We start from the raw sequence: 22,369 nt of genomic DNA, 5'->3' as shown, positions 1-22,369 counted from the left end.
CCCTCACCCCCCCCCCGCCCCCAATTAGGTTTCGATGTTTGTTTCGTTTCGTTAGGCTCTAAGAGGCTACCACCAACCTCGCCGCTCCCCAACTGGCTGCCTCGATCGGTCGTCATTGGTAGCCAATAGCCGATTGGCTACTTGCTCCTGACGCCCGTCCTCATTATTGGCTGCGAGAGCCTTCTTTCCCGCCTCTTCGAAGAACGGCGTAGCCGATTGGCTCCGTCTGCCTTCCTTCCTCCCCCCCTCCCGGGCCGCCCCGCCTTTTCCTCGCCGTCCTGCTCCGGGCGGCTTGCGCTCTCCCCTCCCCCGGCCGGGCCCTCTCGCGCGCTACTTCGGGCCCCGCTGCGTCGGGATGAGCGCCGCTGCTTCCCCATGGAGACCAAGAAGGCCGAGATTCCCAGCAGCGTCCTGGACGACCTGTGCAGGTAGCGCCGCCCGCCGGGGGAGCCGCAGCCACCCGTCAGGCGCCGCTCTGGGCGGAAGGACGACGCGCGTCCAGGCTCCGTTTGAAACAAATGTTCCCGGGGGGGGGCGGGGGGCGAAACCACGTTATGCTTCCGTGTTGTTTTTAAATGCCGCCCGAAGGAGCGCGCGCGCGCGTCGTTTCTACTGTAAGCGTTTTGGGGGAAGGGACCCGTCCTTTCTGCGCAGCTCTTGTGAGGCAGCAGAACACGCTGTATTATAAGTCTGTCTCTCTGAGGCTTGGGGGGACGAGGCTCCCTCTCTCTGGGGACGGAAGGACCAGAACTTCATTGCACGCCAATGCAGGGAAAAACAGACTCGGGGCGCCCTGTCAGCAGAGCAGAACCGCGTGAAAACGCAAGTGAAAACGTTAAGGCCACGCCAATATGCGCCTCGACTTGTGTTTTGCTCCCAGATATGTTATGTGGTTGTATCCTTCTGAAAATCGCTGTAAATCAAGCAGCAACGGTATTCTTTTTTTTTATAACAAGTTTTTTTTAATTTTTCTTCATGTCACATATCAACAGAAACAATATGATGGTTATAATAAAAAGAAAAACAAATAATATCATAATTTAGTTTTTAAAAAAAGACTTCCCCCTCTCCCTCTTCCATCTAAAATTAAATTGTATAAATTCTTGTAGGTTATCCGGGCTGTGTAACCGTGGTCTTGGAATTTTCTTTCCTGACGTTTCGCCAGCAGCTGTGGCAGGCATCTTCAGAGGAGTAACACTGAAGGACAGTGTCTCTCCTCTGAAGTGTTACTCCTCTGAAGATGCCTGCCACAGCTGCTGGCGAAACGTCAGGAAAGAAAATTCCAAGACCACGGTTACACAGCCCGGATAACCTACAAGAACCAATGAACTCTGACCGTGAAAGCCTTCGACAATATTTTAAATTGTATAAACTTTTGCTAACGGAACTCAACAGTGTTCTTTTTGACTTCATGCATGGACCTATACAACACAACACAGTGGGCAGAAAAACAAAACAGGCAGGAGAAGAGGCAGTTGTCTGCTTACCTTTCCACAATGGTTCTTTTCTGTAATCACGCTAATGTTTACTTGCCCAAATTCAGCTAAGGAGGTTCAGTAGCAGAAGCCTCCTTTTGTTTCATGGTACCTGACTCTGGAATGTCCGCTCTTGTTAGTTGCTTTCCAAACCTTTTTACAAATACAATCCTCTGAGGTGCATCATACAGTCCTAACTCTCTTTCTTGAAGAACAATGCTGAACTGTGTGCATGTTGGCTTTTCTGCAATACTTTTCCTGTTGAAAACAAACGGGGTCTCCTGTCAAGGCAAGGTTGTTGCTAATTCAGTTGATCACAGTCCCCTTGTTTTGGCCTTGAAATATTTGTAGAAGAAGAAGAGTTGGTTTTTATATGCTGACTTTCTCTACCACTTAAGGGAGACTCAACCTGGCTTACAATCACCTTCCCCTCCCCGCAAAAGACACCTTGTGAGGTAGGTGAGGCTGAGAGAGCTCGAACAGAGCTGTAACTTTCCCAAGGTCACCCAGCTGGCTTCGTGTGTAGGAGTGGGTGATGTTTTCTCCCTTCCTCCTCATTGCAGCCCTCCTCAACCTGCCTGGCTATTAGTCCACGCTGGAATCAACTTTCCAAGGTTAGACGGGGAGCATGATAAAAATTGGCTCTCTGTGTGCTGACAGAGCACTGGATCCAACCTTCTGACTGGCTAAGACAGATAGCACTTGTGTATACCGTGTATAATATGGATTCTGTCATTTTGAACACCTTAACAAAGCAAGTGCATCCCCATGATGAATGCCAAAATTATAATTTGTTCTATTCTGTACTCTGCTTCTATGACCACCAGCTAAATGTTCTGCATATAAACACACCATAAGCATTAAAATTCTTAGTCCTTATTTCTATTAGTGTGTGTGTTTTTTTAAGGAGACAAAAGGAATGTTCCAGTTATTAATTTCTGTTGTGGCTGATTGGGCTAACTGGTTCATAATGTAGGGATATTTCTACAAGGCATGTTAGTGCTGGATCTCTCCCAATGGCCTGGTCAGGGCTTGAACATGCAAGATAGACAATGAAAGTTATTTGGTATAGGAAATGCAGAAGTGGCAACTGGTCAGAAACCAGGAAGCAGTGACCTAAGATGCCAAGATCAATGCCATTTTTGCATATGTACCTGAGTGAGGTGAAAGGTAGGTAAGGTTCTGTATCTTACATAAAAATAGAACTTCCTTCTTGCTGATCCATACGAGGAGCCACCTAGGGGAAGACCAAGGGTGGGCACTATCATTTTAGCTCTGAATCAGTAAAGGCACAGTTATTGTTTTAGTTAAATATTGTGGGTATTGTTATTGTTCCAGAAAGTCATTTTGGAAGTATCGGAACAGTACTTCCCATATTTAGTTAAAACGGTCATCATGCCCTTCCTGACCTTCCCATGAGGTATTAAAATGTGGGGAAGAGGGCAGAAGGGCCCTTGTAGCGGTCCAAGAAGCACTCAGCCACAGCTGTGGCTCACTACCCATTCTCTGGCCATTCTGTGGAACAGGCTCTGCCAGCAGCTCCTTAAAGGGGCTGGCATGTAACCTGAAAGCTTCCAGCAGGGCTGTAAACAGCCTGAAGATTGAATTTGGGGCAGGCTTACAAGTCTAACGTTGAGCACTTTCCTCTAGGCATTAGGCCTGATCCCCAGGCTCTGGTGGCCAGATCTTTTACACATAGGAAATAATGGGCAGTAGATCTGGCCATGAGACTCCAGAGCTCATGTCTACTGCCCATTATTCAGAGAACCACCCCACCCCAAGCTGGTTAGTGGTATATCTCCCCTTTAAACTTTAAAGGGACATTATTTTCAGTGTTGATAGGTCAGAATTTGGAGGCCAGGTCTTCCCATTGAAAATAATGGCCCTTTAAAGTTTAGAGGGCTAAGATGCCACTAACCAGCTTCTTCCTCCCAGGCCGGTCCTGCCTCCCTGTCAGGATTCCTGACTGCATTATTATCTGGAGAAATAATATTGAATGGGGAATTGCATTGGGGGGGGGGCAGGAGTAGTATAAGATATTGTCAATTCTGTCCCCAAAATATTGGGCAATTTTTTCCGGATGGCAGTATCTGACTGCATGCACCCATAAGGAGGATCCTGGATCTCTTTGCTCTTGTTCCTTTCCTTCAAAAGCATGCTTACAAAAATTACATGAAAAGAGCTTTCATTAAATGCTGAAAAGATCATAAGTGAAAGGAGATGATCTGAGGATGCATGGTACATAATAGTGTATTATCCTTGGACCTCAGTTTCCTACAAAGGAGCTTTGTGAAGGGGAGGTGAAAGATTCATGATGAGAATAAAAATTAATATTCGTTGGGGGGTTTATAAAATGGGAGAGAGGTGGAGGAATAAATCCCTTTGGCTGCCGTGCCTCAGCTTTGTAGTTCTTTCCTCGCACCTGCGCCCCCCCCCCCCCTTTGCAGATACCTACTTTTAAAATCACAGATACATTCTTGGAGTATTGTGTAAATAACTTCATTCAAAACAAGAACATCTTTCAAAACATTTAATAGGAATGATCTTGGGAGAAATGTTCCTCTATAAATATCCATATCTGTAATTACTTTTTGTATTTATTTGCTTTTAGTTTTTTTACCTACACAGAAGCCCTGAGAATTAATACAGTGTCTTGTACGCTGCTGCATTTGGAACTTGGCATTTGTAGTCCCTTGTATCCCTCTCTTGAGGGTTGTTGATCATTTCTGAGGAAATGGCTTCAGATCTTGCTGGAAAAGCAAGTATTAGCTCTTGCCTTGAGGCAGATTTTCTTGCTCTGTGCAGTGTTGATAGCAGTAGAGCTGAAGATTTGAAAATTAGTTAGGGTTATATTACTACATGCTATGCATTCATTTCGATTAATTTTAAGAAATCTAATGATCTCATAAGGAACCCCGTGGTGCAGAGTAGTAAGCTGCAGTATTGCAGTCAAATCTGTGCTCTCGATCTGAGTTTGATCCCGATGGAAGTTGTTTTCAGGTAGCTGGCTCAAGGTTGACTCAGCCTTCCATCCTTCCAAGGTCAGTAACATGAATACCAAGCTTGCTGGGGGTAAAGTGTAGACGACTGGAGAAGGCAATGGCAAACCACCCCGTAACCATAGTCTGCCTAGTAAACATCGTGATATGATGTCACCCCATGGGTCAGTAATGACCTGGTTCTTGCACAAGGACTACCTTTAATAATCTCATGTTCCAGAAAGGAGAAAAGGGGACATGCAGATCAGATGCTAAAATGTTAACACCCAGTGGGTGAACATTTCAGCTTCTTTGGATATTCAATACCAGACTTAAAGGTTACTGTACTTTTTCAGAAGCCCTTCAAAAGGACTCTAGGAAGAAGCTGTTGAGATGGAGTTAATATGCAGATCTGATACTGTCAGACTCCATAGGCACTGGAAGAAGTTAGCTCACTACAGAAAGTAATTATCTCGAGGCTTTCATACACTGTTCATTCTCTTTTGTCAAAGTGAGCACTGACTTATGAAAACTTACTCCACAGTACATTTGTTAGAGTTTACAGGGCCATGATACTCTTCATTAATAATGTCACAGTGGTAATTGGAGGTTAGCTGTTTCTAAATATGTAAATTGAAAACCTTATGTGCATGTGTTCAGTGGACTTGTAAATGGCTAGTTCTTGACAATAATCTTTTTTTTCTCCATCAGCCGCTTTATTTTGCACATTCCCAGTGAGGAACGAGACAATGCTATCAGAGTATGTTTTCAGGTTGAACTTGCCCATTGGTTTTATTTGGATTTCTACATGCAGAACACACCAGGATTACCTCAGTGTGGGATAAGAGATTTCGCTAAAGCTGATATCCTTTCTGTGTTGATATGTTTTTTGTTGTGGATCAGATTTATATAGAGACATCAATTGTGAAACTTCTGTGTTCTTGAGATCTAGCTGTGTAACATTTGGCCTATGATAATGACTAGGGTGGATTTGATTTAAATGATGATTTAAATCAGTATTTAAATCTTGGTTTTCTACACTCTTTTACGGCCTTCTGCCATTACAGGTTTTCTCCTCCAGGGAGAGAACAATATGATAAACCTCAGGCTATACACACAAAGTGTGTGTGTATGGGAGAGGTAGTTGTGAATTTCCTGCATTGTGCAGGGGGGTTGACCAGATGACCCTGGTGATCCCTTCCAACTCAAAGATTCTATCCCAAGACTTGTGGAGTATTCTGCTCAAAAGGTTTCACTTTAATTTTTATTGCTTCCCCCACCCCCTCACCTCACACTTAGCTCCTTGTGCAGATCTATTCCACTCCAAACCATCTTCTATTGATTGAACTTCTTGAAATTTAGCACTTAAGAGATAAGGGGCTGTTTCTGTGTACACAGATTTGCAAAGGGGCTGTTTCTATGTACACAGATTTGCAAAGGAACAATGGGATTAAGGTCTTTTTCTCAGCTCTGTATATTTTATAGCATTTTGTGTGGTGAAGAAGAGGCATGTTATATCTGCAGGCACAAATTCAGTTTTGAGAACTTCAAAACCAAGCACCTGTGATAATATATTCTAGATTTAAAAATTGCCCAAAATAATCTTACAGAAACCTCTGGAAGAGCATGACATTGTGAATGGGTTAACTGAATTTATTTACCAAGCAATGTGAACATTGCATGCATATACAGGCTCATGCGACATAATTAAAAATTAATCTCTATTTCATGATGAATAACCTTTAGATGATAGAAAACTGACTTTAGATATATAGATATATTTTTCCTCAAAAAGTATTTTATTTAACAAAATCTGATTTAAATTTAAAAATCCAATTTAAAATTTTAAAAATTCATTTTTTTAAAATTGATATTTATCCACTCTGGATATGACTAGGTTAATCAGGACTTGCTTTTAAGCCACAGTAGTTTCTGCCTGGGACAATTTGACACAGTATTGTTAGAAGTATGTTTTTTATGCCTTCTGTGGCTTTATATGTCTTCCACAAGACACCTCACATTTCTACTTGTGTTTGTAGGAACTGAGAACTTAATTGGGGTTACCAACAGTCCTGGAGAAATGCTCTATCCCTTAATGTGTGGAAATTGATGTCTGAAGTTTCTTATGGTATGGAGGTAAATAACATCCCATTAAGCCTCTATTAAAGAGGGAGGACATTTTTTTTCTCCAGGCCACTGGCCAGCCTAACTGCATAGCATCTGCAGTGTAAGCTTCTCTATCATAAGTGGAGAGGAAAGTCTGCTTGCTTCTGTATGCATGCGTAAGTTGTGTCATGCTCTAGCATCGCTTCACAAGACAGGTATAAGTATAATTGCAATAATTATATACTTTTTCAGCCACAAAATTGTTGAAGTGAACTACAGAATAGGAAATGAAACTAGTTTAAAATATTAAAATAACAGATATTTAAAGATTAAATCAAGACAAATAGACAATTTATCCAAAAAATCCTAACTCCCAAGTGGATGGCAGAATTAAAAATAATAGAACCTGAGTTTCTGGAGTAATTCTGAGACCATCACAGAAAGATTTGTGAAATTTTCTTCGCTAACCTCAAGTGTTGATAACTGACTCCGTAAGTGTATTTAACCAGTTCTTATAACCCATTCATTATTTTTCTTTTTTCTTACTAAGAATTCACTGCACGCATCTGGGTGCTCAAGCCCATGAAATCTTATGTGGTATAATATATGTGCTGGTCTTTAATGTGCACAAGACTTGATTGATTCTTTTGTGTTTGCTGCAGCAGAACAATCTGGTTACCACACAGGAGGCCATATGAACATTAAACCTCTGTTAAGCAGCATTTGCTCTGACCTGGGTGGCCCAGGCTAGCCCAATCTCATCAGATCTTGGAAGCTAACCGGAGTCATCCCTGGTTAGTATTTGGGACCTTCGGGGAAGCCCAGGGTCATGACACAGAGGTAGGCAATGGTAAACCACCTCTGAACCCCTCTTGACTTGATAACTCTATGGGGTCACTCTAAATCAGCGGTGACAGCACTTTCCACCGCCACCATGCAGCATCTACAGCTAAATGATATTTTTGCTGCAGGCAGTACACGTAAAGAAGGAAAAGACTTGGTAGAAATGTGGTTGTAAAATGTTAATGGAGATGGTGTTATGTCCTCATGCCATGAATTTCCTTGACTGCCTGTACTTTTCAATCATTGCCCTTTTTTACTGCCTCAAGGTGAAGATGTGCAGAAAGTTTTAGATGAATGGAAAGAATATAAAATGGGTGTGCCGACATATGGTGCAATTATTCTTGATGAGACACTTGAAAATGTAAGTGGACTACTCTCCTGAATGATTTCTTTGTACCCTAAAAGAGTTAACAGTTAATTAGATATTAACTTTTAAAGCCCATTCAAATGAGCCTGCTTCAATGACTTTTTAATGTCTTGTAGTATAAATGCTTGGTTCATAGCCGCATAATGTCTCTTGTGTTTTATTGAGACCCTTTTCCCCATTATAGAGAAGCATCTTGGTGTATATTTCTGACCATGTTCAAGCTGGTATTTCTGTATCTGACAAGTGTTAATGTTAAATATTAGCAATGTTGCTGGTGTGTCTACTTGGTTAACTGTTCCTCTTCATGAACACTTAATTGTGTCTAAGCAATTATGTAAATTTTGCAGGTGCTCCTGGTTCAGGGTTACTTAGCAAAGTCTGGCTGGGGATTTCCAAAAGGAAAAGTGAATAAAGAAGAGGCGCCACATGACTGTGCTGCTAGAGAGGTGACTGAGTGGGTTGTATATGGGTTCAAATACTGTGAGTGAAACCATGGTTGACGAGGCTCAGTCTCAGAGATGACACCATGTAAATAACTTTTGAAATAAATAAAAGGGTTTGAAGTGTGTTCAGTATTTGTGGTTTCCTACATTGTGCAGGTTTTAATGCACGAATGACTGTGTTATTGGTACATAGCTATATCCTAATGTAGATAGCCCAACGTTGTCAGTTTTCGGAAGCTAAGCATGGTTAGCCCTGGTTAGTATTTGGATGGGAGACTACCAAGGAAGTCTAGGGTCGCTATGCAGAGGCAGATAATGGCAAACCACCTTTGAACATCCCTTGCCTTGAAAACCCTACAAAGTTGGCTGTAGCTTGATGGCACTTTCCACCACCATGTAGCTACACTCTAGTATAAATCACAAACACATAAACATGGATGTAGGGTTTTAGACTTTCTGTACTGCAGGGTGACAGATGATTGATGAAACGTAATAATTCCTTCCATGACTAAACATTCTTTGTTACTTATGTGCATGGCTGGGAAATGTCTTGGCCATTAAAAACCAGATTTCTGCAGCCTATCTATATGTATATTTGCCATTTATTCACCATATCAAAGGGAGAAAAATACAGAATAAAGAGCCAAACCAATGTAACATTCAACTGTTTAATTGAATGTGAAAAATTATATACAATACATTCATCTATTTTGCTTAGACTGCCTAATACCGTATATAGAACTTGACTTTCTACCTTCTTGGGCTACTACAGATGTATGGTTGAATATTTTGGGGTAGTTTTGCGATGCTTTGCTGCTTCGGTATATCCTGTCTTTTCTCTTGTAGATCTAGAAACATTGGCATGTATCTAGCCATGTAGCTTTGAAACTTAATGGGTCTTAGGTCTTTAGAAGATGGAGCAGCAATTTCTGTTGACTCCTTTTTCCCACTAGAAACTTGTACTTCGTGCTGTTGCTGTTTGAGGGGTCAGCAGACCCTCAAAAACAGTATTTCAGGTGGGCTTAATGGACTGCAGCAGGGGGAAGATGTGGTAAAGTCCTGTTCTGTAAGGTCTATGGATGTTGGGTAAACCCCACTATTATATCTTTAAACCTCTAGGGGAGAACGCCTCTGTAAAGTATTAGCCAGATTTCTTATATCTTTAAATTCGGATATGAGAGAACAATTTTTATAACATTAAAATATGTGTGCCAGTTTTAAAATTTGACCTGTATACTTTCAGGTGTTTGAAGAAACTGGTTTTGATATAAAAGACTATATCAATAAAGATGATTATATTGAACTAAGAATCAATGATCAGCTGGCACGTTTGTACATCATTCCAGGTATTCCAAAGGACACAAAATTTAATCCTAAAACAAGAAGAGAAATTCGGGTAAATAATCACTTTTCATGTTTTTGTAGGCTCTGATTGAATTCTCAAACACTCAAAAAGGTTAATGAACTGTACAATATTTATCCAGTGGCTAACAGTGCTATCCTGTGAAGAATTACTCCAGTCTAAATCCACTGAAATAAACGAGTTTACACTGGAGTTATTTTGCGTAGGATTACACTATAAATAGTACAAGGAATAACAACAGTATTTCCTCTCTGGCATTTGTAGGTGTGATCTGCTTCTGTGTAGAGTGCTAACATTACATTGCTATGAATTCATTAGACTTATATGGAAGCACTACAATGTATTCTGTTTCTTTTCCATTAAGGACACAGTCCTTTTATGATCTGTTTTATCTCTTTTTTCCTGGTTAATCTTAGTTTTTTAAAGCCCTACAAATTGAATGTCTGTAGGCATAAAACATGTCTTCATAGATAACACACAGTTGCAAATAGTCGGTAAAGAGCATGAGTGAGGATGGAAATTATGGTCAGTGTAGATTTGCAAGGAGATGGTGAAGGAATGGGAGTTCATTTCAAATACCCTTTCTGGGAAGTGGTGCCTGTCTTGAAGTTTCCATGTATAGTTGGCTCTGTAACATACAAAAAAATGGTAATTCTTTTCTGTCCTCTGGATACAAATCAAGAAAGCTCTTTTCTGTGTTTCAGAACATTGAATGGTTCTCAATTGACAAACTGCCTTGCCATAGGAATGATATGACCCCAAAGTCCAAGCTGGGTTTGGCACCTAACAAGTTTTTTATGGCTATTCCCTTCATCAGGTATGTATAGAAGGAAATAAAAACTCAATCCTTCATTTCTGTCTTTAGGTAATCATTTTATGCTAAACCCTACTTAAAAGAAGTTTGTTTTGGCTGGTAGAACTCTTGATTTCTTCACAGACCGTTAAGAGATTGGCTGGCTCGGCGCTTTGGAGATTCCTCCGATAGTGACAACGGATTCTCATCCACTGGTAGCACGCCACCTAAACCAAGCACAGAAAAAATGAGGTAACAAGCGAGAAAGATTGTGACACCTGCTGATAACTTTATGATGTTTGGTGGGTAGTGGTAGAAAATGGATTCCTTACTGTAAATATTGAAAAATATAAATAACTGTTTATCTGGCAAGGTAGCAGTGGGAGTGAGCCAAGATAGCCATAAATCCCTCAAAGCCTTTCTTATTTCCAGGTGATAAAACAGCAGTCGCAATAAGCTCAATAAATGTCTGGTAAACTGAAACATCCCCAAAAGGAACATAGAGGCTTTTGGGAGCCCAACTGTGTCATAATAATGTAATGGAACCATAAGGCTGTTCTCCTGCAGTGCAGTACAATTACTGAGCACCCATGTTCAAGTGTGTGTGCATGTGTAAAAATATGTAAAAGTATTATTAAAATGTGTATGACTTTAAATAGCTTCAGATGTTCCTATGTGGCTGTAGGTGCAAATTTGGCAATTGTACTGTGTGGCAAGTGAGTCTTAATGTTCTGTGACACTATTTTGATTTGCTGGGTTCTTTTGTTTCTGGGGTTCAAATCTTAACACACACAGTCTAGCTTAATAAAAGTGTGGCTTACATGCAAGTGATTATAGCTCTGTATTGGAAAAATATGTGTACAGTGCAGACCACATTGCCCTGTCTGAGACAACTACTTGGGTCTATTTCCATCACTTGAGAAATGGCAGCTGTAATTGTGCACACTGGGGGGCAACGGGCCGGTATATTTCTGTTCTACCCCCCTCACCCTCCCTATAAGTGCAATATAATATGTAAATAAAGCATGAGGCACCTGATTTCCCATAAGCCACTTACCGTATATACTCGCGTATAAGCCGAGTTTTTCAGCCCAAAAAAAGGGCTGAAAAAGCCGGCCTCGGCTTATACGCGGGTCAATACGGTAGAGGGGGAGGGAGGAGGGAGGGGGGAACTTACCGCCGCCATCTTTTCTCTGCCGGGAGAGGCTTCCAGAGCCTCCCTGCGGCCGCGGGGAGGGCGCTCGGCCGCCCCCGCCACCTTCTCCCGGCCGGGAGGGGCCTTCAAAGCCTCCCTGCGGCCGTGGGGAGGGCGCTCGGCCGCCCCCGCCGCCTTCTCCCGGCCGGGAGAGGCCTCTAGAGGCCCTCTGCGGCCGCGGGGAGGGCGCTCAGCCGCCCCCGCCGCCTTCTCCCGGTCGGGAGAGGCTTCCAGAGCCTCCCTGCGGCCGCGGGGAGGGCGTTCGGCCGCCCCCGCCGCCTTCTCCCAGCCGGGAGGGGCCTTCAAAGCCTCCCTGCGGCCGCGGGGAAGGCGCTCGGCCGCCCCCGCCGCCTTCTACCGGCTGGGAGAGGCCTCTAGAGGCCCTCTGCGGCCGCGGGGAGGGCGCTCGGCCGCCCCCGCCGCCTTCTCCCGGCCGGGAGAGGCTTCCAGACTCTCCCTGCGGCCGCGGGGAGGGCGCTCGGCCGCCCCCGCCTCCTTCTCCCGGCCGGGAGGGGCCTTCAAAGCCTCCCTGCGGCCGCGGGGAGGGCGCTCGGCCGCCCCCGCCGCCTTCTCCCAGCCGGGAGAGGCCTCTAGAGGCCCTCTGCGGCCGCGGGGAGGGCGCTCGGCCGCCCCCGCCGCCTTCTCCTGGCCGGGAGAGGCTTCCAGAGCCTCCCTGCGGCCACGGGGAGGGCGCTCGGCCGCCCCCGCCGCCTTCTCCCGGCCGAAAGAGGCCTCTAGAGGCCCTCTGCGGCCGCAAGGAGGGCGCTCGGCCGCCCCCGCCATCTTCTCCCGGCCGGGAGAGGCCTCTAGAGGCCCTCTGCGGCCGCGGGGAGGGCGCTCCGCCGCCCCCGCCGGGCCGCACCACTTCTCGCCGCCAGGAGCGGCCTGGGGGGGGGGGCTCCTGCAGCTGCAGGAAGGCCACCCCCGCCAGATCCGCCGCTTCCCACCGCCAGGAGCCCAGAAGGTAAGTCTGCGGGGGGGGGGGAGGGGTTATAAGCCGACCCTCGGCTTATACACGGGTGCCTAATTTTTCCCCATTTTTGGGGAGAAATTAGGCACCTCGGCTTATACGCGGGTTGGCTTATACACGGGTATATACGGTAGTCCTTTTTAGAGAGAGAGAGAGAGAGAGAGAGAGAGAGGGGAAGGAAATTATACATTCCAGGTATTGCATGGAGAGTGGCTGATATATATGTGGTAGCCCAATGAACACAGAATATAATAAACATTAAAAGAAACAAAAAGGTGTTCTAAAATGATTCATGTCAACTAAATTAGCTAGTCTGTTCCAGACTATGCCATACTGCATGAAGCTGGATATTTTTGTAAAAGCTGACAAAAACCCTGTGTATTGAACTGCAGCAGTGTTAACTGCATGATGCCCCTTGGTTGGCCTCTTCTTTAAAACAAAAACTTTAAATCACTGAAAATGGCAAGATTAACTAAAAGTTCTAGCAGGGAAGGGGTGCAGTCTTGATTGACTGCTGCCAAGGTAGCTAATCTTTGTCTCTGGCATTGCCTAGATCACTTTATGCCATTATAAAGCAAGAAAGATAATTAGACTGACAATTCTGTAGTCAACAACTGTAACCATGTTCACCATTTTGTAGTGCTATGGGTACTTGTTACAGGAATGTATAACTTGCTGTCTTCTGTAAGCTGTTTGCGTTATAGTTTTTCATGTTCCTAATGTTCATCATCTGAGTTTTTCTGAACAAGATGCTTTTTTGATGGATTAGATCAAAGCTTCATTATAGCCAGCAAACTCTAGCAGATGGTCCTTCAGGAGATCAGTGGGCAAAGCATAGACAGTTGCAGCAACAAAAGCCATACAACAATCATTTTGAAATGCCTGAAACTTTAAAACTAAAGGTAAGTTTATTTTACTAAATTCTTTAGATTAGCTAAAATTCTTTGAGCCTCAGAGGTTCCTAGGTAGATTAAGACATTTTAATTTCTTGAACCTCAAGTTTATAATAGTTAAACAGGGAAGAGGTTTCTGATAGGCTGAACATATTCACTGGAGAATTATTTACCTGAATCTATTTCTTATGTGCAAAATAGTTATTCAGTGGTCTACTTAACCTTGCAGAATACAACTTTGGACCTTTTAATTGTTGTGTTCTCTTTTTTTTCCTTACGTTGTGGTATGTCCAGAGCATACGAGGCAATGGTAGAAAGCAATATCAAGACACTCCTAACCAAAAGAAGAGAGCAAATGGTGTCCATAGTCAGCCAACTAAACAGAATCAAACTTTGGTAAGATACACAATGGAAAGTGAGAATTGTAAAGCATCTTGAATGCTGAGAAGAACACTGTAGTGATACTTTGAGCAGTTGATGGCCGAAGGTTATGCATTTGACTAATCAAATATTGTCGTGTAATTATCAAAATATTCTGAACACATTATTTAGAACTGTTAATAGGTATTTCCAGCAACAGGTATATAATACATTCTAATTTAAAAAGTAATTGGTATTGTAAAGCAGTGCAGTTAACTTCAGAAACCATTGTAAAAGCTTTTGACAGTGATAAGGGTTTTGTAAATGTGAGTGCTTCCCTTTAACTTTTATCAATGTATGGTAATAGCAGCTACTGAAAAGCAAGTCTGTTTGGAGATGCCTAGTTACAGCAAGCCCTGTAGGTGAAGTTTTGCAATTTGGTAGGTTTGCCTTAGGCATAAGGGCAAGGAGTTCTCACTGCTGACCCGGCTCACAGATGACATCATAATGAAATATTTATTTTAAACATTTTCAAGCTGCCTTTCCACCCAACTTAGTCTCTAAAGTAAGGTGGTGAATAATAAGGATATTAAAAAAGATTAAAAACACATATAAATATGTAAAAATAATTAGAACATATAAACAAACACATGAACATGAGGAAAAAAATCGATGGGAGTCAGTGAGAGAGCACCAAATAACACCAAAAAAAGGTCACCTGCTGGTGGAAATCAATAATAGAAGGGAAAATATTAATGTTCCTGGAGAGGGAATTCCATAATTTTGGTGCCACAACCAAGGTAATTTCCCAGGTTGCCATCCCCCTCGCCTCAGGTGGCAGGGGAATCTGAAGGAGGGCCTCCAATGATGTAGAGGTTGGATAGGAAGGAAAGAAAGTTGCCAGCTGCAGGACTGCATTCTTGCATTTGGCTGTGGTCCAATGTTAGCCAGTTAACAATATTTGACTGGCTAGCTGGCTGGTGTGCCAACTATAGTATATCCATAAACAGAATACATGATGAGGGAAGGAGTTGCAGCCTAGGATTGGCATTGGGGTCGTTCACAAACACCTGGTTTCTTTAAATGAAACAAAGTTCTCAGGGCCAGATGAATTGTATCCAAAGGTACTTAAAGAACTTGCAGATGTAATTTCTGAGCCTCTGTCCGTTATTTTTGAGAATTCTTGGAGAACAGGTGAGGTGCCAGAAGACTGGAGGCGGACAAATGTCCCAATCTTCAAGAAGGGGAAAAGGAGGATCTGGGTAACTACCGACCCATCAGCTTGACGTCTATACCAGGAAAAGTTTTTGAACAAATCATCAAGCAGTCAGTTGTTCAGCATTTAGAAAAGATAGATCTGATTACTAAGAGCCAGCATGGGTTTCTCAAGAACAAGTCATGCCAGACTAATCTTACCTCCTTTTTTGAGAAAGTTACTACCTTGCTGGATCGGGGGAATGCTGTAGACATAGTTTATCTTCATTTCAGTAAGGCTTTTGATAAGGTTCCCCATAATATTCTTGTTGACAAATTGGGAAAATGTGGTTTAGATCCTGTTACTGTTAAGTGGATCTGTAATTGGTTGACAGATCGCACCCAAACAGTGCTTGTTAATGGTTCCTCTTCCACTTGGAGAGGAGTGACTAGTGGAGTGCCTCAGGGATCTGTCTGGGGCCCTGTGTTGTTGAATATCTTTATAAATGATTTGGATGAAGGAATAGAGGGGATACTTATTAAATTTGCAGATGATACTAAATTGGGAGGGGTAGCAAATACGGTAGAAGACAGAGCCATGATACAGGATGATCTTGACAGGCTGGAGACTTGGGCTAAAACCAGTAAAATGCATTTCAGCAGAGATAAATGCAAAGTTCTGCATCTAGGTAGGAAAAATCAAAGGCATAATTATAGGATGGGGGAGACTTGTCTCAGCAGTAGTGTGTGCGAAAAGGATCTTGGGGTCTTAGTAGACCAAACACTGAACATGAGTCAGCAGTATGATGCGGTAGCTAAAAAGGCAAATGGTATCCTGGGCTGTATCAACAGAAGTATAGCGTCCAGATCAGGTGAAGTGCTGGTATCGCTTTACTCTGCTCTGGTTAAACTCGCCTAGAGTATTGTGTTCAGTTTTGGGCACCACAATTTAAGAAGGATGTAGACAAGCTGGAACGTATCCAGAAGAGGGCAACAAAGATGGTGAGGGGTCTCAAGACCAAGTCCTATGAGGAAAGGTTGAAGGGGCTAGGTATGTTTAGTTGTTGGTTTTTTTAATATGCTGACTTTCTCTACCACTTAAGGGAGACTCAAACCGGCTTACAATCACCTTCCCTTCCCCTCCCCACAACAGACATCCTTTGAGGTAGGTGAGACTGAGAGAGAGTGACTTGCCCAAGGTCACCCAGCTGGCTTCGTGTGTAGGAGTGGGGAAACAAATCCAGTTCACCAGATTATCCTCCGCCGCTCATGTGGAGGAGTGGGGAAATAAACCCGGTTCTCCAGATCAGACTCCACCGCTCCAAACCACCGTTCTTATCCACTACACCACGCTGGTTTAGCCTGAAGAGGAGAAGGCTGGGAGGGGATATGATCACCATCTTCAAGTACTTGAAGGGCTGTCATATAGAGGAGGGTGCTGAGTTGTTTTCTGTTTTGTTTTTTTAATAAAATTTTTATTATTTTTCTATAGTGATCAAACAGAGTATTCAACAATCAATATAAGTAAACATCAGAGTATAGATTCTAATTAATAATTGTTGAAAATACATACATATATAGATAATAAAAAATAAAATATAAAAACTTCCCCTACACCTCCCTCAATCTTATCATTTATTTGTTATCTTTTTAAAGATTCTAATCCTAATATTACAAACATTTATAAACATTTACTATTTCATTTACCTATTTTAAAATAAAGAGGAGAAAAAAGAAAAAACAGAAAGGAAAAAAGAACAGATATATAAAAATAAAAATGGATTAGATAATATGTAACATTTTTAACCTCCTTTAGAAATGAATATTCTAATTTCTCCGTTTCTCCCACATATCTAATGACTGTCAATTATGTTAATGTCATTAATTATTCTGTTTTTATCAAAGCCAAACCGTTTAATCAGACCTTTTTAGTTAAATCCCAAAAAAACTAAGCCCTTTGACCCAGTCTCTTCATCTTAAATTTCCAGCATCTTCCTCTCTTTTCCAGAAGCTTTAAACGATGAAGGGCATCAATGGAAGTTATTAATGTAGTTCCCTCTGTGAAAATTGATGTAAAATAGTGAATCTGCAACAGATTTTCTTCCATCCTCTAGGCGAAGAGAAAAATCCCGGTGTTTCCAGCTGTTTGCCCTTTTAAGTTCTCCTAGTTAACTTTGAAAAGTTCCTCAGGTAGTACATACAACCAAAAATCCAAGTCGCTTACATTCATCTCCATAGTTATCAGTCGGGTTGATTCGGTTTCTTCTTGCCGGTATATATCCTTTGGAAATCCTTCGTAGCTCTCCATCTCCTTTGCAGTGTTTAATTCTTCATTTAATGGTTTATCATTTGGGGAGCTTCCTTCTCTCATCTCAGATCTCATTGTCATAATCCGGACTTTAATGTCCTTAAGATCTCCCAGAATTTCATCCAATTTCCGAATAGCAAGTTCATAGGTGTTGTTTGTCAGAGAGAAGAGACTATCCATGTATTTAATCTCACTTTCCATGGTTGCCACTTCTGGTGGTTAATTGAAATTTAATTTGTAAAATCCAGACAGGAATATGTTGAGCTGTAGAATGATGTTGCGGGGGGTAGAGTAAAAAGTTGCACGTCTGCCTCCTTCCTTTTGCCTAGGGACTGGGGAAGTATTTGCCAGTTACACAATGCCACACATCCGGTCTCAAATCCCGTAGTGTTCTCATGATGGCAGACGATAGCTGATACTTCCGGGTAAGACGTGGCAAAGGAATTTGTTTACTCAGAAAAGCCTCCTCCTGGAAATAGGGAGGAATCTGCTCGTCCCTCCTCCTTGCACTTCAGGATTTCTGATTGGTGGCTATACCGTCATTCAAATAGTCCCGATTGTTGTGTCTATCCACCGATCAATTTGATTAAGATCCTGTCGGCTTATCGAATGTTTTTAAATGTCAAAGAGTCAGCCAAATCTCAGATGGGAAGATTCTGATTCTATAGATATTTTTTCCACTCCTTCAAAGCTTTCAATTCCAGGTAAAACAAAAGAGTTCTTGTTACTTACTCAGATTTTAGAAGAGTAGGTATTCTTGCTTAAATGTCGTTGCTTAGATGGTAATAGATAGGGGAGAGCTGAGCCTAATCCAAAGAGATGTTCACGGCAATGGTTCCCCCTCAAGCCAGACGGGACCTCATCCAGGATTCCAAGAGTCGCACAATGGCTCTCTCGGCAAAACTGGGGGTCAAACCGTACTTCGTGGGCAGCAGGAGAAATCCTGTTTCCCAATCCACTGTTTAGGATCGGGTAGGGGTGCAGGATTACACCCCAGATTTGAACAAATCTTGGTTCTCTTGGGAGCCCCCAAGAGACGTGGCACTCAGTTCTGCATCCCTAGCGGAAGTCTAGTTGTTTTCTGTTGCCCCAGAAGATCGGACCAGAACCAATGGGTTGAAATTAAATTAAAAGAGTTTCCATCTAGACATTAGGAAGAATTTTCTAACCGTTAGAGTAGTTCCTCAGTGGAACAGGCTTCCTTGGGAGGTAGTGAGCGCTCCTTCTCTGGAGGTTTTCAAGAAGAGGTTGGATAGCCATCTGTCAGCAATGCTGATTCTATAACCTTAGATGATGAGAGGGAGGGCATCTTGGCCATCTTCTGGACATGGAGTGGGGGTCACTGGGGGTGTAGAGGGGAGGTTGTTGTGAGTTTCCTGCATTGTGCAGGGGGTTGGACTAGATGATCCTGGTGGTCCCTTCCAACTCTATGATTCTATGATCCTCCAACCACAAAAATTAGGCCAGTCTTTTTGACTGTGCTTTGACCTGTGACTTGTAGCTTAAACAAGTGGGAAACTGCAAGGACTCATGGGAGACATCTCATTTCCCCTCACCCACTATTTTCTCTTTCCCTTTCCTGAAAGCCCCTCCCCTTTAACTGCTTCCTTCTCTCCTTCTAGGGGTTCTAGGTTGCCAGTCTTCACGGCTCCAGTCACCTGATTTAAGTATCCCCAGACTTGGCTATTAAAATACAGATGTGGGTAATTGGCAAGATCAGCTTAGGCTGTGGGTCAGTGGTACACCGGTATAGGTGCTGAATGCCCACTTTAGGGCTCTCCTGCTTCAGCTTTTGGCTGGATTTGGTAGGAAAAAGATGAGCATTTTTTTAACTTGGTCAGGAATGCTTAAAATTAACAGTTGTTCTTATGAGTTACTAACAGTACCACGCACCAAGTATGCAATATTATCATAAAATACAACCTGTCACAAATAAAGAATAGGATATAAAAGCTGCTTTTTAGACAAGAAAATTTCATATAGGTACATTTAGAATATATGTGATACACAGGTCTTAGGCATGGCCCTCAATGAATGTATGTCTAACAGCCATCTCCTTAACGGTAGCTTTGAATTCTCTTTGTGTGGCATCCTTTCTAAGGGCCCGGGGGAAGAATAGGAGATTTTACTCTCAGGGCAAGGAGCACAGTATAAAATCTTCTGGCTGGTAGAAGCCAACACGGATGTGGAGAAGGGGTTGCCTGTAATCCCATTTGCCTCTAAATTCTGAATGTACCTCAAGATTTGTAGCTGGATCTCATTAAGAATCACTGGTTTACGTAATGGAGGTTCTGTTGCCTCATTTCTCTTGATATGTTGTTTTCTGTCAGTTGTAGTTCATGTTGTGTACTTCCAACTATTCGAATGCGATTCAAGAAGGCGCACAAGACAGAGTTTTATTATTGGCTTTCCCAGCCACAGGCAAAAGCTTGGGATGATCTGATAGGAAAAGTGGACAGAGTCTAGAGGAAGCAACAATCTCTGCCACTGAAAGGATCTAAAGAGATCATGGGTTGGATGAAATAGAGGGAGGTAGCTGATGATGGGAAAAGGGAGGGGGGAAACCGAAGGGAGAAGTGACGGAGAAATGTGGAGAAGGTAACATTCTGTAGAATCTAAGTTGGAGAGTTGTTGGAGAGGATGTGAGAAGCAGGAACTACCGTATGAAATATGGAGATCCTTTACAAAGTGATGTCATTGCAAAGGGATTGTGCATCAAGCTGGTACGGGAGAAAGACGAAGAAGTGTTAAGAGTAACTTATGGGGGGTGGATTCAGCAGTAAGAGAAGAACCTGTAGGAGGGAGAAATGACAGTGAGCATGTGTCTGTGCTGGTTATGTTTGTGGGGGTTAGGCTTAGGCAGTCTTGTAGAAGTGCAGCGTTCTGTCTCAGAATGGAGAAGACCTGTTTAGAAAGCAGCCTGCACCTTGAATTGTTCTATCAATTTGCTATTCTGGCACAGTAGTTTTCCAGTTTCTTCTCCCTAGCTTCACAAGTATGGGAGTGAAGCTAGTGCACGATAAAGTTAAGTACCGGTTAAGACCTGTTGATTTAAATGGGCAAGTTTTGAAGGCACGGTTAATGGTGTCATTTGAATGAATGTGACTCGCTTTGAGTGTTTTTGATTGGGTTGTACACATTATTTTTAATATATTTGTAATGGGGCAATGTAACATATGCTCATCTTCTTAATTAGAAATGTGAAAAGAAGTTGCATCCAAGAAGGCTCCAAGATAACTTCGAAACAGGCAAGTGTAACCATATTTCTTCATTTGCGTATGCCATTGTTTAAAAAAACTACTGAGGTGAAAGGTTATGTTCTTACTGTGTGGCACTTTCTTAAAAGCTTGAGGGAGAAATTTAGGATTTTATCTTCAGGAGAGGTGATCAGTATCAAAGCCAGTCTTCTCTGCTGGCTGTCAGAAGCCATTGCAAGTGGGGAGAAGAGGCTCCCATGTGCCCCTAGGGAATCATAGGATCCCACTAAGAATCATGGCACTTGACTTTGTCATTCAGGGACATGGTTCGATCACAAAATGTTAGTACTGGAATCACTGGATAAAGATACAGAAGGGCCTCAGCGGCGCAATAATACTATTTCAAGATTTGAGGGTGGGAGAGGCAAACCTTCCTGAATGCTAAAGACCATCCCTTAGATCTATAATATCTAGATTTTGCCCAGATGTTCAGATTTGTGCTGTAGTTATGAGAGCCAAGTACTTGAAAAATGAAAGAATATCAGAAGTATGCTGGACTACAGAAGTAGATGCCACATTTTGCAACAGTTATATTTTGCTGTGGTCTGTTAGGTCATATATTGAACCTACATCCCATTTTGGCTATAAATCTATATACAAAATGGGAATGGCTTTTACAAATGGGATTACCATCAAGCCTGGACCATAGAGACATGTCAGGATCAAAGGTCAGGGATATTGGACCTCCCTGGAAAGTCTTTTGAGTTCCGCTTGCTTCTCTAGTTGGGGCGGGGGGTGTCAAATAGTTGGGAACGGTGAATTCCCTGAGAATTTGCCCTGTAGAAGACAAAAAATCTTGTAAAAACAGGTGCTGCAACCTCACGTAAAGAGCCTGCTGTGACCTTTTGGCTTTGATCATTGTGGCAGTTAAGAGGAGGCATTCTTTGGTATTTCATGTGTTCATCTCATTTGTGGGGCTTTCCATCATTTTGACCTTTTGTTACCACTGCTGAAGGTTTGTTCATCTTTCTAATGCAGAAGCTGCCTATGACATGTATTGTGCCAGTGAAGACCAACTGCTAGACCATGGACCGTCGATGTCATGCAACGGCCATTGCAAGTTCAGTTTTTCCTCACGAGCTTTTCTGGGCTTCAAGTTTGACCACGATGCTATCATGAAGAGTTTTGACCTCTGAAAAATGAGCAGGCATCAGAACAGGCAACCGCTTGGGTGCAGTTGAGTGGGTTTCCTAGATCCAGCCGTGATCCTTTCTCAGGTTTTTAAGCAATGCAGGGACCTAGTGATGGGCCAGGAGGCTTTGTTGTCATGCAGTATGGAAGAGGCATCATATGGTGTTGCACATTAAATGCAGTACAGCTTTTACCTACAGAAATTCTTTCCAATGGTTCATGTGCTAGTTCTCAACTATGCATTACAGGGCATTTCCCCCCATATGTTTAAATTGCTGTGTGTTTTTAGAGTGTAAGGAGTATTTTAGCATTACTAACATAGGCATTTACATTGCTCTGAAGTACAGTTGCTCGTAAGTTTCTCAGATTTCACAACAGGTTGGCAACGCAAATGAAATTTCTGTGGACACCAGGGGTTGAATATATGAATTTATGTAGCCCTTTTGTGAATCTTGCAAGCTAAAGACAAACTTGTGTTTTGTTTTTCAGAATAATTATTCTGGCTTTTTTGTAGCTAGACTCTCCTTTTGTTCTTTGTTGCACTGTAATGGAACTCTTTTTTATCAGCATGTCATTTTAAATTGTAATAATATCACAAAGTGCTGGATTCCGGTCTTAACCAACTTTTGAGTTTTATTGGGATATGGCAGTGGTATCAGGCCTGGCCAGTTTGCTTTCCATGTGCTCGTATTG

The 22,369-nt window shown here is 42.7% G+C and overlaps 1 protein-coding gene across 1 annotated transcript; it reads left to right on the top strand.

Moving 5' to 3' along the window:
• Positions 1 to 318: 318 nt before the first annotated feature.
• Positions 319 to 21,923, top strand: DCP2 (decapping mRNA 2). The gene is made up of 11 exons (XM_056848225.1): positions 319 to 428; positions 5,165 to 5,316; positions 7,636 to 7,763; positions 8,117 to 8,215; positions 9,456 to 9,608; positions 10,280 to 10,392; positions 10,513 to 10,620; positions 13,303 to 13,435; positions 13,721 to 13,822; positions 20,485 to 20,536; positions 21,524 to 21,923. Exons 1-11 carry the CDS (start codon positions 376 to 378, stop codon positions 21,679 to 21,681), a joined length of 1,251 nt encoding a protein of 416 aa, XP_056704203.1. The 5' UTR covers positions 319 to 375; the 3' UTR covers positions 21,682 to 21,923.
• The last annotated feature ends 446 nt before the right edge of the window (positions 21,924 to 22,369 follow it).

This window comes from Euleptes europaea, chromosome 4 (assembly GCF_029931775.1).
Source record: "Euleptes europaea isolate rEulEur1 chromosome 4, rEulEur1.hap1, whole genome shotgun sequence".
In the NCBI taxonomy this organism is placed as follows: Eukaryota; Metazoa; Chordata; class Lepidosauria; order Squamata; family Sphaerodactylidae; genus Euleptes; species Euleptes europaea.
Note: the sequence above shows the minus strand (reverse complement) of the source record. Positions and strands in the feature narration are given on the sequence as shown.

Coding starts and splice junctions, on each gene's coding strand:
- DCP2 (XM_056848225.1), top strand. CDS start 376: ATGGAGACCAAGAAGGCCGAGATTCCCAGCAGCGTCCTGGACGACCTG. Junction 5,317..7,635: donor AAGAGATTTCGCTAAAGCTG/ATATCCTTTCTG, acceptor GACTGCCTGTAC/TTTTCAATCATTGCCCTTTT. Junction 10,621..13,302: donor CCAAGCACAGAAAAAATGAG/GTAACAAGCGAG, acceptor TTGATGGATTAG/ATCAAAGCTTCATTATAGCC.